Source organism: Myotis lucifugus, unplaced genomic scaffold, assembly GCF_000147115.1.
Source record: "Myotis lucifugus unplaced genomic scaffold, Myoluc2.0 scaffold_108, whole genome shotgun sequence".
Taxonomy (NCBI): Eukaryota; Metazoa; Chordata; class Mammalia; order Chiroptera; family Vespertilionidae; genus Myotis; species Myotis lucifugus.
The window spans coordinates 99097-111784 of NW_005871156.1; the positions used below are offsets into that span (position 1 = coordinate 99097).

At 46.5% G+C, this 12688-nt stretch overlaps 1 protein-coding gene across 1 annotated transcript in view; it reads left to right on the forward strand.

Moving 5' to 3' along the window:
- Nucleotides 1–731: 731 nt before the first annotated feature.
- Nucleotides 732–12688, forward strand: part of ADD2 (adducin 2) — a 32878-nt gene continuing 20921 nt past the window's right edge. The window contains 6 exon segments of the mRNA XM_023757418.1: nucleotides 732–869; nucleotides 871–915; nucleotides 2613–2751; nucleotides 8844–8995; nucleotides 9439–9519; nucleotides 12314–12463. Of these exon segments, the coding sequence (XP_023613186.1) occupies nucleotides 732–869; nucleotides 871–915; nucleotides 2613–2751; nucleotides 8844–8995; nucleotides 9439–9519; nucleotides 12314–12463 (705 nt within the window).

Below are 12688 nucleotides of genomic sequence, written 5' to 3' on the forward strand. Positions count from 1 at the left end.
AAGTTCCAGGGATGAGGCTAGGTGACAGGTTCTTAGCCAACCCCACCACGTGGGATTGGCTTGAACCCACAAAGCAACTGTCAGTAGGTCATCTGTGTTCTTTGCAGATGTTTCTCTTTGGGCATTTGGCCTGAGGGAGAGGCACTGGGGACAGAGGCGTGGGGGGAGGGGGGAGATGCCCAAAGAGAAACATCTGCATCCTCCATCCTTTACAGAGGCCAGAGCAAGTCAAAGTTGTGCAGAAAAGCATCCCCACCTTTCCATGGTCCTCCTCTCTTTTCAGTTTTCTTTTGTGATTTTCCCGCCAACATTTTTTTAGGAGGCGTCTTAGGGGCTTGCCGTTTTAGCTGAAGTGCTCATTCCCAGTAAATAGCTTTACTCTGTGTAAGGTAGGCGTCACAGACATCCTCGCCGGCTCTGGGGGGACTGTCCGCTTCAACTGGACGGTGGCCATGTGAGGCTGGCGGGTTAGTCGGGGAGGGGTGGTGGACACCTGGGCGGGTGCCTTATTTTCACTTAGTCCAGTGATGCAGTAGCGCCCCCTAAGGATCGGCACTTGTCGGCGAGCCCTGCCCTCTAACCCGCGGCCCCGCCTACAGCCTCCTGGAAATAGCCGCATGCCACTGTGAATTCTGCTTTAGGACCCGCGCACCCCGACGGGGAGCTCCAACCTGTCCGCCCTCTTCCCTTCTCCGCAGGGTTCCAGGGGTGGATCGTGAACCCACAGGACAATGAGCGAGGAGCCTGCCCCCGAGGCCGCCTCCCCGCCGCCCCCAAAGGGGGTGCACTTAAACGACCGCTTCTCTGAGGACGACCCTGAGTACTGCGCCTTCGCCCCCGCGCGGCGGGACCTGCGGCAGGACTTCAACCCTGATGGAGCAGAAGAAGCGCGTGACCATGATCCTGCAGAGCCCGGTGCGTGGGTCTGCCCCAGGCCCGCCCCGCCGGGCGTGCGAGGGGGTTGCGCTGATGCGTCTGGGTGAACCTGGAAGAGAATTCCTCTTTCACGCGCTCAGGGTCCTAGCGATTTCAAGCTGAGCTAGACCAGGGTGTCTGATTCTCTCTGGTGGCTGGTGGGTGGCAAAACCTGGCTTAGGTGTAGGTGGTTTGGATCGGGGAGTCTGAGAGACAAGCGCCCCACCTCCGTTTCCAGTGCCCCTTCTGAGCCTCGGTTTCCAGTCTTCCTTCCTCGCCAAAAGCTGTTAACAATGAACAAATGTGCGTAAACCGGAGGCCAGCAGAGGGCGCCACGTGGAAGACTTGAGACTCCCCTTCCCGAACACCAGAAAGGACTCACAGTTGGGGCAATAAGGCTGACATGCCCGGGGCAGGGGTGAAGAGAGCCGCAAAGCCCCAGGAGGTGGGGGGAGTCGATAATTCAGGGGCTTATGGGACACGGGCCCCGGAAGGGAGAGCAAGTGAGGATCATCCCACCAAAGCTCCAGAGGAGGTCAGGTGGTGTCTGCCTGGCAAGGACTCAGCTCATCCTTGAGGCAAGGACATCACGTGGGCCTAAAGGACCACTGAAGTGGGAGGGGGCACACGCTCTTGGGCCGGGGGGAGGAAGAGCATGGGAGTCTGAGGGCGGTAGAGCTGAGGGGTCCTCAGGAAACAGTGCATGATCCCAAGGGCTGGGAAGCTCAGCGGGTGGAGCTGGTATCTCCAGGTGCTTGCCAGGATGGGCTCTGCCTCAGCCCTCACTGCTTTGGGGAGCCAGGGCATTGCATGGGCATGTGTGACCCCAGCTGAGAGCCAGGGCATTGCATGGGCATGTGTGACCCCAGCTGAGAGCCAGGGCATTGCATGGGCATGTGTGACCCCAGCTGAGAGCACACAGTGAATGCTCAGGCCTCACAGAGGAGCACCAAGGGATGGCCTGCGGTCTTGGTGACAGGTGACACTGTGTTGGGGCGCCTGAAGGAATATGGCAGGTGCTAAAAGCACTGGGGCGGTGGAAAAACCCCAGAGTGTGACTAGGAGGGTGGCAGGTGTGGGAGGAGAAGTGGCAGGTTTCGAGCCTGAGAGGATGGGACTCTATTCCCAGGCAGGAGATGGGGATGGGAGGAGCTCAGGCTGCTTCTCCCCTTTTATAGTCACCAACACGAGTGTTCCCTGCTGCCACCTGGTGGACAGACATGCCTGCGGGTTCTGAAAAGCCAGGCTGAGAGTACTGTAGTGGGAAACCAGAAGTGGAGAACTCAGAAGTCATCAAATCCTTCTGAAACGGAGAGGCTCAAAAAATCCATAGGCACAGCTAATGGAAGATGGGCATGCTTTCTCATTCAGTTCTGCTTTTTAACATGTCTCAGTTACTAAATTGAAGTCCTGCCAACCTTGACTATCACTTAGACACAGGAAGTTACCTGGAATCTGGAGTACTGCCCACTGGTCAAAGTGAGCAGGATCCATTCTCAGCATCTCTTTGTGGCTCCCCCAATAGCAGTTTGGGGAGGATCCTAAATCCCAGTGAAATTGCCCAGTGTCTTCTGGGGCCCAGGAATCCCAAGTGTGGCCCCGGCCTTGCTGACCTGGGGTGGGGCGGGCACTTGGAAGGGGGTCCCGTGGTCTCCTGAGATGCACTGGGGGACCAGCGCCTCTGCGCCTGCTTGTAGTCTTTCAGGGAGGAGCTGGAAGGCCTCATCCAGGAGCAGATGAAGAAGGGGAACAATTCCTCCAACATCTGGGCCCTGCGGCAGATCGCGGACTTCATGGCCAGCACCTCCCACGCAGTCTTCCCAACATCTTCCATGAGTATGTGGGGAGCAGGGGAGCTGCCAGGAGCAGCGGGTTGGGGAAGTGGGGTGGGGACGAGAGAAAGGAGCAGCAAGAAGCAGCTTGGTTGCCAGGCTACGGGGTGAGTCTGCAGTTGCATTAGTAGACCTGGGAGAGCAGAGCAGCAGCCAGAGAAGTACCTGGCTCTGCTTCTGATGCTGCTGCAATATTCAACCTTGTAAATAAATCTGATTACATCTGTGATTCTTTTCTTAAGATAAATCACTAGGAGTTGAATTTCTAGATTGAAGTATATGCATGTTTTATAGACTTTAATGCATAATGTCAAATATCCCCGGAGAAAGATGGAACCAATTTACATTCCCCGCAGCCATGCACTAGAGTGCCCATTTACTCCATTCTGATCCACAGTTTGTATTACCATTTGTTTCATCCTCATGATTTGACAGATGATGAAAAATCCTTTATTTGTGTTTTAATGTGCAGTTACTAACGAAGTTGGATGTATTTTCATACACTTATTGGACATGATTTTCCTTTTGTAGTAAATTGTTTGTCACATCCTTTGCCCATTTTCCTACTCATGTATTCTTTTCTTATAGATTTTCAAATCTTTATAAAGTAAGACTATTTCTCTATTATCTGTCAAATACATTGCAGGTTTTTTTCCAGTGTCTTGCTTGCCTTTTAATTTTGTTTAATATGTTTTTGTCTTGTTGAGCGCTTTAATTTCCACATAGTTGAATCCATTGTTATTTTCCTTTGTTTTCTGCTTTTGAGTGCATGCTTAGAAACATTTTCCTATGGTTTATCATTTAGTCAAATACCCTTAATTACTCATTTGCCAATTTTTTCAACTATTTGTACCAGTTGATTCTTTAAAATAACTTTAAAAGTATTTGTCAAGTCTCCCCTTCACCTCAAAATTTTCTCTTGGGATGTTGATTGAATTACTTTAAATGGATAGATTAAATTGGTGGAGAATTTTTAAATTTATAATTTATGTTAGAATGTAAGTTCCACAGGGGAAAAGGTATTTGTATGTCTTATTCCCTAATATGTCCTAGAATCTAGTGTCCTGGACTTAGGTACATTTCTGAACATAGTAGGTGCTTAACAAATATTTGCATGGCTCAGCCAGTGTTGCTCAGTGGTTGAGCATCGACCTATGTAGCAAGAGGTCACCGGTTTGATTCCCAGTCAGGGCACATGCCAGGTTGCTGTCTCTATCCCCAGTAGGGAGCATGTAGGAGGCAGCTACTCGATGTTTCTCTCTCGTCGATGTTTCTATCTCTCTCTCCCTCTCCTTTCCTCTCTCTCTAAAATCAATTTTAAAAACCCATAAAAAATATTTGCATGAATGAATTTTAAATTTTTTTCAGAAATGTTATATGTCTTCTATTTATTTACTTTTTCTTTAATGTGCATCAGAAAAGTTTAGGAATTATTTTCATATAGTTGCTATTAATTTCTTGTTAAGTTTATCCTGACAATTTTATGTAACTTTGTTATTTCAAAAGATTCTCCATTTAATTTTCTTTCTGTTTTTGCTGTAACCCAGGGGAATCATTGGAGATATATATATTAGCCCCTTATCAAACTCTTAAATTTCAGTATCTTCTCATTCAATTCTTTTGGGTTTTGTATATACAAAAATCACATAATTTGCAAGTAATGGTCATTTTGCATCCTTCATTCCAACATCTACTCTTTGGTTTATATTTCCAGTTTTTCCATTGCATTGTTAGAACTCGCAGAACATGTTCAGTAATAGGTTAGAGAGTAATCATCCTGGTCTTGTTTCGGACTTTTTAATGGAAATTCTTTTACCACAAGCGCTTGAGATGGTTGTTCTTTATTATGTTCAGGAAATATCTTTTTATTCTGGTTCGATCGGGTTTTTCTCAGCAATGGATGTAGAATTTTATAAAATGCATTTTGAGCATTTATTGATTTTCCTTTCCTTGAACTATTGATGAGATGAATTATATTAATAGATTTCTGTATATTGACCTCCTTTTTCACTCCTAAAATAAATCATTCCTGGTCTTGATATATTCTTTTTAAAAGACTCTTCTGGATTTGGTTCGCTGGAATTTTATCAAGGAGTTTTGCATCCATATTCATACATGAGGTTAGTCAGCAGTTCACTTTTTGGGCAATCTTTATTTTCTTTGCCCTAATGGAGATAGGAAGTCTCATTTTTTGAATATTTATTATTATATTGGAAAGCCATCTAAATCTGGAATATTTTTTATAAACTTTTTTTTCTGTTTCATCTGTGGTTTTAAAAAAATCTATTTGGCTGGTTCTTGAGTAAATTTTGGTCATATATTTTGTATAAAATAATCCATTTTGTGGAGCTTTTCAAAATTATTAGCGTGATTTACAATATTATTTTTATCATTTAAACTTTCTGCTGTGAATGAGATGCCTCCCATTCTCATTCCTGGTGCTGTATATTAACACTTTCTCTTTATTGGCCAATCCAGATATTGGTTTATTCATAGATCTTCTCACATAAGCCAATTCTTGGATTTCATATTGGTTCTACTAATTTTCTTGTTCACAGTTTATTGCTTTTGTTTTTATATTCATTAATTCTTTTCCATAACTTTCTTTTATATTTTTTCTAGAGAAGAATAAAATGGGTGGTTTATTTTTATATTTAATCCAATAATAAAGATACTTAAGGCTATGAATTCTTTTTCTCTGAGTATAAGTTTGGTCTTATTCCATGAATTTTGATACATTGTATTTCCTTTATTGCTAATTTCTAGGTAGGAGATTACTATTATAATTTTATTTTTATTCTAAGAGCTCTCTGGGAATGTATTTTCTCATTTTCAGATGGTTGAATTTGCATTCTTTTAAAGATTTGTTGATAATGTCTAATTTTATTGCATTATGTTTAGAAAATGTGGCCTATTTAATGTCTGTGTTGGGGATTTATTGGGATTTTATTTGTGGCCTGATAATATCACTTAAAAATGATATATGAGTATAGACTCTATCTCTAGGGCATAGTATTTAGTCTATATCCTCATTTATTGTTTTTGATTTTGTAATAAATGACAGTTGTGTTGCCTTCCACTATATTTGAATTTTGTTCATTGCTATTTGTTTATCTGATAGCTTTTGCTTTGGACATCTTGATGAAATGTTATTGAAGGCATGAGTGTTCTTTATAGCTATAGCCTCATTTTGGATTAAACCTTTAATCTATGTAAAATGACCTACAAAATAGCACTCTGTCCAAAAGAATATTGTTTTCCCTTGACTTCTACTTTGATAATAATATTATCACCTCTCTTTAAATCTTATTTATATTTGCCTGGCATACTTCTGATGATTCTTTTACTTTAACCAGTTTTATGTTACTTCATTTTAGTGTGGGGTTGTTTTTTTTTTGTATTGTCTTCTGGCATCTATTGCTATTGTAGAGAAATCTGAAACAACCTATTTTTGTTCTTTTGTAGGCAACCAGAAATTTTTTTTCTAGATGTATGTGGATTTTCCCCTTATCTTGGTATTCCAGAAATGTTGTCAGGAAGCATATAATTGTAGGCTTCTTCTTCTTCTTCTTTTTCTTAGTCCTCACCGGAGGATATTTTTTCCATTGATTTCTAGAGGGAGTGGGAGGGAGGGAGGAGGGGAAGAAAGAGGGAAACATCAATGTGAGAGAAACACATTGATTGGTTGCCTCCCACACATACCCCTACTGGGGCTGGGGAGCCTGCAACTAAGGTATGTGCCCTGGACTGGGAATGGAACCCGAGATCCTTTGGTCCACCGGCCAATGCTCTAACCACTGAACCAAACTGGCCAGGGCTATGCTTCTTTTTATTGACTCCACCCCCTTCCCGAATACAGTAAATCTTATATATATATATATGCTGTTTTCCAGTCCAGAAGTTTTCTATTAGATCAGTACTGTTTATCTATATGCTAGCTCTCTGGTATTTGTCTCCCATATCCATCATATTTTCTCTCATCATTTTCATGTCTCTGTCCTTATATTCTTCCATTTGAAAGAGAAACCGGGCTTGCCAGCATTCTTCTTGTCTGTCAGGAAGACAGTTGGATGACTGGAAATTTGATTAGTGTGCATCCAGGTGTCTGAGTCAGGGAATGCAGAGAAGGGAAATCGCAGTCACGAGTTCAAGCTCAGAGAGGTTGTTCTTTGTCCCACTCCATTTGCCTTAGAAGTTCTTTCCTTCCTTCCTTCCTTCCTCCCTCCTTCCCTCCCTCTCTCCCTCCCTCCCTCCCTCCCTCCCTCCCTCCTTCCTTCCTTCCTTCCTTCCTTCCTTCCTTCCTTCCTTCCTTCCTTTTTTAATGCAATGGTATGTCTTTTAGTCTTAGCTTTCAGGAGGTTTGGTGGGTTTTGCATCTTTAATAAATGGCTCCACTAGATCTGAGTCGTAAACCTGGTGCACAGCCATCCTAACTTTTGTGAAGCTCGTCAGGATAAGCATTCTTTTCATTAAGACCCTGGAGGCAGAGGATGGGGACTCCTGTGGAGCCCTCTATTCCCTTCTCCTGCCCTCAAGACTGTGGGCAGAATAATCTTCACAGACAGGTGTTGGGGGAGCCTCTGATAGAGGATGTGGAGGATGCGATAGGGTGTGTTAAAACCCATTCTGGCCTCCTGAGCATCAGTGGGACTCCATCATTATTTGTAAGAGAAGGACCCAAAGAACTCTGGATCTGAAGACCCTCCCCCAAATAGTAGACCCCCCCCTCCCCCAGGCTTTGTCTGGGGACCTTATCTTTTCAATATGCCTCCCTTCTTGCTGCCTGGGTGAAGCTAATAGGCAATTTCTTGTCAGGGTGATGCACAGAGAGGAGGAAGGGATCCCAGACTGGTCCATTTGAATTAGAAATTGTTGACTTGGGAGTTTTTTTTATTGTTCTTCTTGCCTGTTGAACTGGATCTTTAGACCATTTCTGTCCCTGTCAGCTACTGGACACATGCCCTGGAGGTGTACCACTCTTTTGGGTGCATTTTCCTGATGTGGGTGTTCAAGGCTTGCCGTGCTTGCTTTATGTTGGGCCAATAGCACCCAGTCCACCCTCATCTTCACACACCATCTTATTATTTCAACTAATGGCAGACTGGTCCAGGACATACATCACACTGTGGAGTAGCGAGGCTTATAGAGATGGTGGAAGTTCACAAAGAGCATTTTAATCCATTAAACTTTTTAATGGGATGCTGGGAGAGGCAGCATCAGGAAGGCTCCCAGCCAGATGTCATTTTAAGTCAGAACACTTTCCTATTGATTCTCTTATTGGTTCCTGGACACTGGCAAATCGGAGTGCTGGGGCTCAGACACCCCCTTTTGCCTTCTTGAGGCCTGTAGGCAGCAGTCATCATGGTTAATGAGACAGGCTGGACATCAACTCCTAGACCCTTTGGGTGCCCTGAGGACAAAACTATCAGACCCTCTAGGTCCATTTCCAAGTCCCGTTCACAGCCCCCAAAATTCCCAAAGAGAAACCATAAAGAACCAAAAGACACATCCAGAGGAGAGCAGATGAGGCCTGCTAAGGCCTGAAGCCCTTCAGCCTAACACAGCCACACTGACTTCCGGAAGTTTATGACTTGTCAGAAAAAGTTGAGGAATTTACTTCCTGGGTGACTTTGGTATTCTATTTGCCGTGTTTCCAAATCAGAGAAAAAGTTATATTGCATAGTATAGTTAAAATAGTATGATAGTAGCAAGTCTAATGATTAGTAACTTCTTCATGAAAACTAACTGATGAAATATAGCCATATTTGAACCCTGAAATTTATTCTTGCTTTTATTTAATGACCATCTTTAGGATGTGTGGTAAGCTTGGCTTTCTGAGAACCCTTCATTCTGTGACTTTAAGCCTTGTCATGATTTTTTACCTAAATCAATACAATTTTTACCCAAATAAGCAGAGGATTTTTGGATTTTCTCACCTGGGTAAAGGTGAAAGAATGTTGACTTCCCTGCCTGTTGAAGTATCTTGTGCAGTTGTAGTGCCAGTGAGGATTTGGAAAGGACTAGGGCTGAGAAGGAGGGGCAGATGGGAGCCCCTGACCCTGCGAGCTACCGTGTCCTCACCCTCTCCCCATGCAGACTTCTCCTTGATGACGCCCATCAATGACCTCCACACAGCCGACCCCTTGAACCTGGCCAAGGGGGAGCGGCTCATGCGGTGCAAGATCAGCAGTGTCTACCGACTTCTGGACCTCTATGGCTGGGCCCAGCTGAGTGACACTTACGTCACGGTGAGGAGAGGGTCTTGGAGTGGGGTGGGGCACTGTGTGTGGCCCCCACAAAATCTAAAGGGAGAACTCCTGACTGTTGGCATGGACATGACACTGCTGGTGGCCTTTGGCCAAAATGCTGAGCCCTTCCAAGGGTTCTAACCACTGTGGTCACCTGAAATAACCTGGCCAATGGACATTTCTCTGGATGAGGAGCTGGGGACTCCTGGATCCTATTTCTAGGGCTACCCTTGACCATCAGAGATTCTTCTTATAGCTCCATTTCTTTAGTTCCAAATAAAGACCAAGTTCTCTCATGGCTCGAGGTCGGGGGTGGGGAGATAAAGGTTCTTGAGAGGAAGATTTGGGTGTAGCAGATTCAGGGAAAGAGGGGATTCAAGCAGAAGGTCATTGGAAATGACCCAGTCCCTTCTTGCCCCTGAGAACATGTGTCTTTCCTCCAGATGAGAGTCAGCAAGGAGCAGGACCACTTCCTCATTAGCCCGAAGGGAGTTTCCTGCAGTGAAGTCACAGCATCCAGCCTGGTGAGTACAGTCCAGCGTCTCACTGCTCATTCCTATTGAAATGACAGCTCCTACAGTGATAGGTCATCTCCAATTTATCCACTGCTGTCCTGTCCCTTGTTGAGCTTACAATCTAGTGGGACAAGAAGACACATGGGCACCAGAACAAATGGAGTGCCCAGAGCATGATGCCACCACGAGACCGAATGTGAGGTGCAGGCAGCAAGTGCAATAGGAGGAAGAGATGGGCCTGGTCTCTGAGCCTGGGGTTGTACCATAAAGGCTGGGAGTAGGAAGGCCTTTCTGCCTGGGAGACACATTAGAATGGCAGCCAATGCTTTGTCCCAAAGCAATGCAGGTCCTGGCTAGTGCTGGTGCCATTAGAGACAGCTTCAGGGACCTCTTTCAGTTCTGCTCCTTTACATGGGGTAGGGAGAAACTTCCAGAAGCTGATTTTAATCAAGAAAGATTTCTGGGTGTGAGAAGGAATGCAGTAGAAAGGACTGTCTTAGAAGCAGAAAAGGTCCCATGTTTCTTAGATACGTGGGCTACCGCTGATGTACCAGCTGTTGCACCTGGGGGAGGAGCATGCCACTCAGATGCTGCCAGGCTTGAGACACTCAGATGTTGAGTCCAGGTACTCAGTTTAAAGAGAACAAAGTCACAGAATATCTGGGCAGGGCTGGGCCTCAAGGACTGCCAAGGCCACCTTACAGGCAGAAGAGAACTTTGGTGCCCAGTGAGGATAAGTGACTTGCACAGGCCACCCAAGGAGGCCATGGGAGAGCAGACAGGGACTGTGAATACAAGGACGGCACAGGCTCTGTCTTTAAGGCATTCATGATGGAGTCAGGGGATGAGGGGAGGCAAACAGTGATTAAACTCCAACTGAAAAGCACCCTGGGACGAAGGAAGCTTGGGGAGCCTCGGGAAGAGGCACCGGGCTCACTGGGTGCTGTAGGGGTAGAGGTGGCAAAGGAGGAACTTCTGGGTTGAAATGGTGATGAGGGAATGGAGTCCTCAGGAGCTCACTATGGATAAGCAGATTAAAACCAGGGCAGCAGGGAAGGACTGGGCAGAGGGGACCATGTCCTCAGCAGGAGGGCGTCATGCACCAAGCCCAAATGCATACCACATCCCAGTGCACTTGGAGGACAGGTGAGTGGCTGAGTCTGGAGGTAAGGCAGGAAGGTGATAAATGGCACTGCAGGCCTCTTATGGCACTTCAGCTTTATTCTGCTGGACAGGCAGAACCTCTCAAGCATTGTCAGCGGACGAGTGATGCAATCAGGTTTCCATTGTATAAATTGCCCTCTGACAACTATATGGAGGCAAACTGTCATCACAACAATCAGTTAGGGCTGTGACAATCAGCCAGGAAGGAAATTTTGGTCCAGCAGCCTTAGTGAGCCTGGCAACCAGCTGGGTTGGGGGTGTGGGGTTGAGTTTGAGCTGGTGGCATGTTCAGGAAAGAAGTCAGTTGGCATTTGGTTATCCTAGCTCAGAAGAGCTATGGCCTAGAGATACAGCTTTGAGAGTCATGGGCATGAGAGGTTCAGGGTGAGTGTGTAGACTTAGTGCTGTTGTGTATGGTTGTACAGGTCATGCACTGCACAAGAGAGCCTGGCTGGTGAGAGTAAAAACCAACCTGTGCTCCACTGGGTTTGTGTTTCAAATTTGCTCAATGGAAGCCATCCACACACCAAGACCTGTGACCTGTGCCCCTGGTGCTGTCCTCAAGAGGGGGCTGTTCTCATTTGGACAAAGGCACTATATGGGATAGTGGCTATTATTCGTTTCTTTTAAATCCTCACCTGAGGATATGTTTTTATTGAGTTTAGAGAGAGAGGAAAGGAGAGAGAGAGAGAAAAACATCGATCAGTTGTCTCTCATACATGCCCCAGTCAGGGCTCAAAGCCATAACCTAGGTATGTGCCCTGACTGGGAATCAAACCCACAACCTTTTGGTGTATGGGATGCTGCTGCAATCGACTGAGCCACCTGGCCAAGGCAAGGCTATAGAGATTCTTAAAGTGACAACAGATCACACATCCAAGGTGGATATAAGGATTACATGAGATCAGAGGGAACTCTGAGCAGGCCACACCTCTGAGGAAATGGGGGAGCTGGGCTGAAGGGAGGTACCCGAGATGGGAGTGTTGCTGCTACTTCCAGCGGTCAGCCGCTTTGAAGTCATGTTCATTCGTAGAACATGAATTTTGTAAGAGGGGATTGTTGAACATCTTCCTGATGGTTCTGCTTAAACAAATGATGTCAGTAGCCTGTCCCTTCCTTTGGTACCACCTTGTCTGCTGGGCCTTCTGGAATGGGATGGTGGGAAGTCTGTGGAACTGCCCAGTGTGCTGCATTCAGAATGTCATGGTGGTACAATTTCAAGGGCCAAAGCTGTTGTGATTTTTAGAAACTAAACTCTAGCTTGTTAATAACGCCAGGGCACACCTGTTGTCGGAGAATTGGGCTATACCAGCTGCAGGGAGATTGCACCCTGGGGACCTCAGTAAGAGGGTGTTAGGAGGGGACTCATTTCAGGATTTGGGTTTGTGTTGGGTGCTTTGGGGAGTGTTCTGAGAAGGAGGTGTTGCCTTAGCTAGTATACTGTCAGATGCAGGGGCGAGTCTGTGGCAGGGAAGGGGCGGGGGGGGCGGTCTCCCCCCACCACCAAGCACAGCGTTGCTCAGGTGTGGTGGATGAATGAACACCAGTGGGTAGCCATGTGCTGGCTCACTTCTGGGGAGAGACGTGAGGGGCCTCTGCCTGTCCTGTAGCCGTAAGCCTCTCTCCTTCCCTGGCCCAGATCAAGGTGAACAACCTGGGAGAGGTGGTGGAGAAGGGCAGCAGCTGCTTCCCGGTGGACACCACGGGCTTCTGTCTGCACTCGGCCATCTACGCAGCCAGACCCGACGTGCGCTGCATCATCCACCTGCACACGCCGGCCACGGCCGCGGTGAGTGTCGGCTCTCCACCCAGCATTTCCCTCCCTGAGGCCGACAGCAGACCCATGGGACCTGCTTCTCTGAGATGCCCCCTGAGTTAAGACACAAGACCCCCAAGCTAGTAACAATCCCATCATTTAATCTGGAAAGATTTCCTGGAACTCACACCAAAGTGAGGAGAAGGACCACCCAGTGTGGGGTTCCTAGACCTCTCCACCTTTCTGACTACAGAAGTC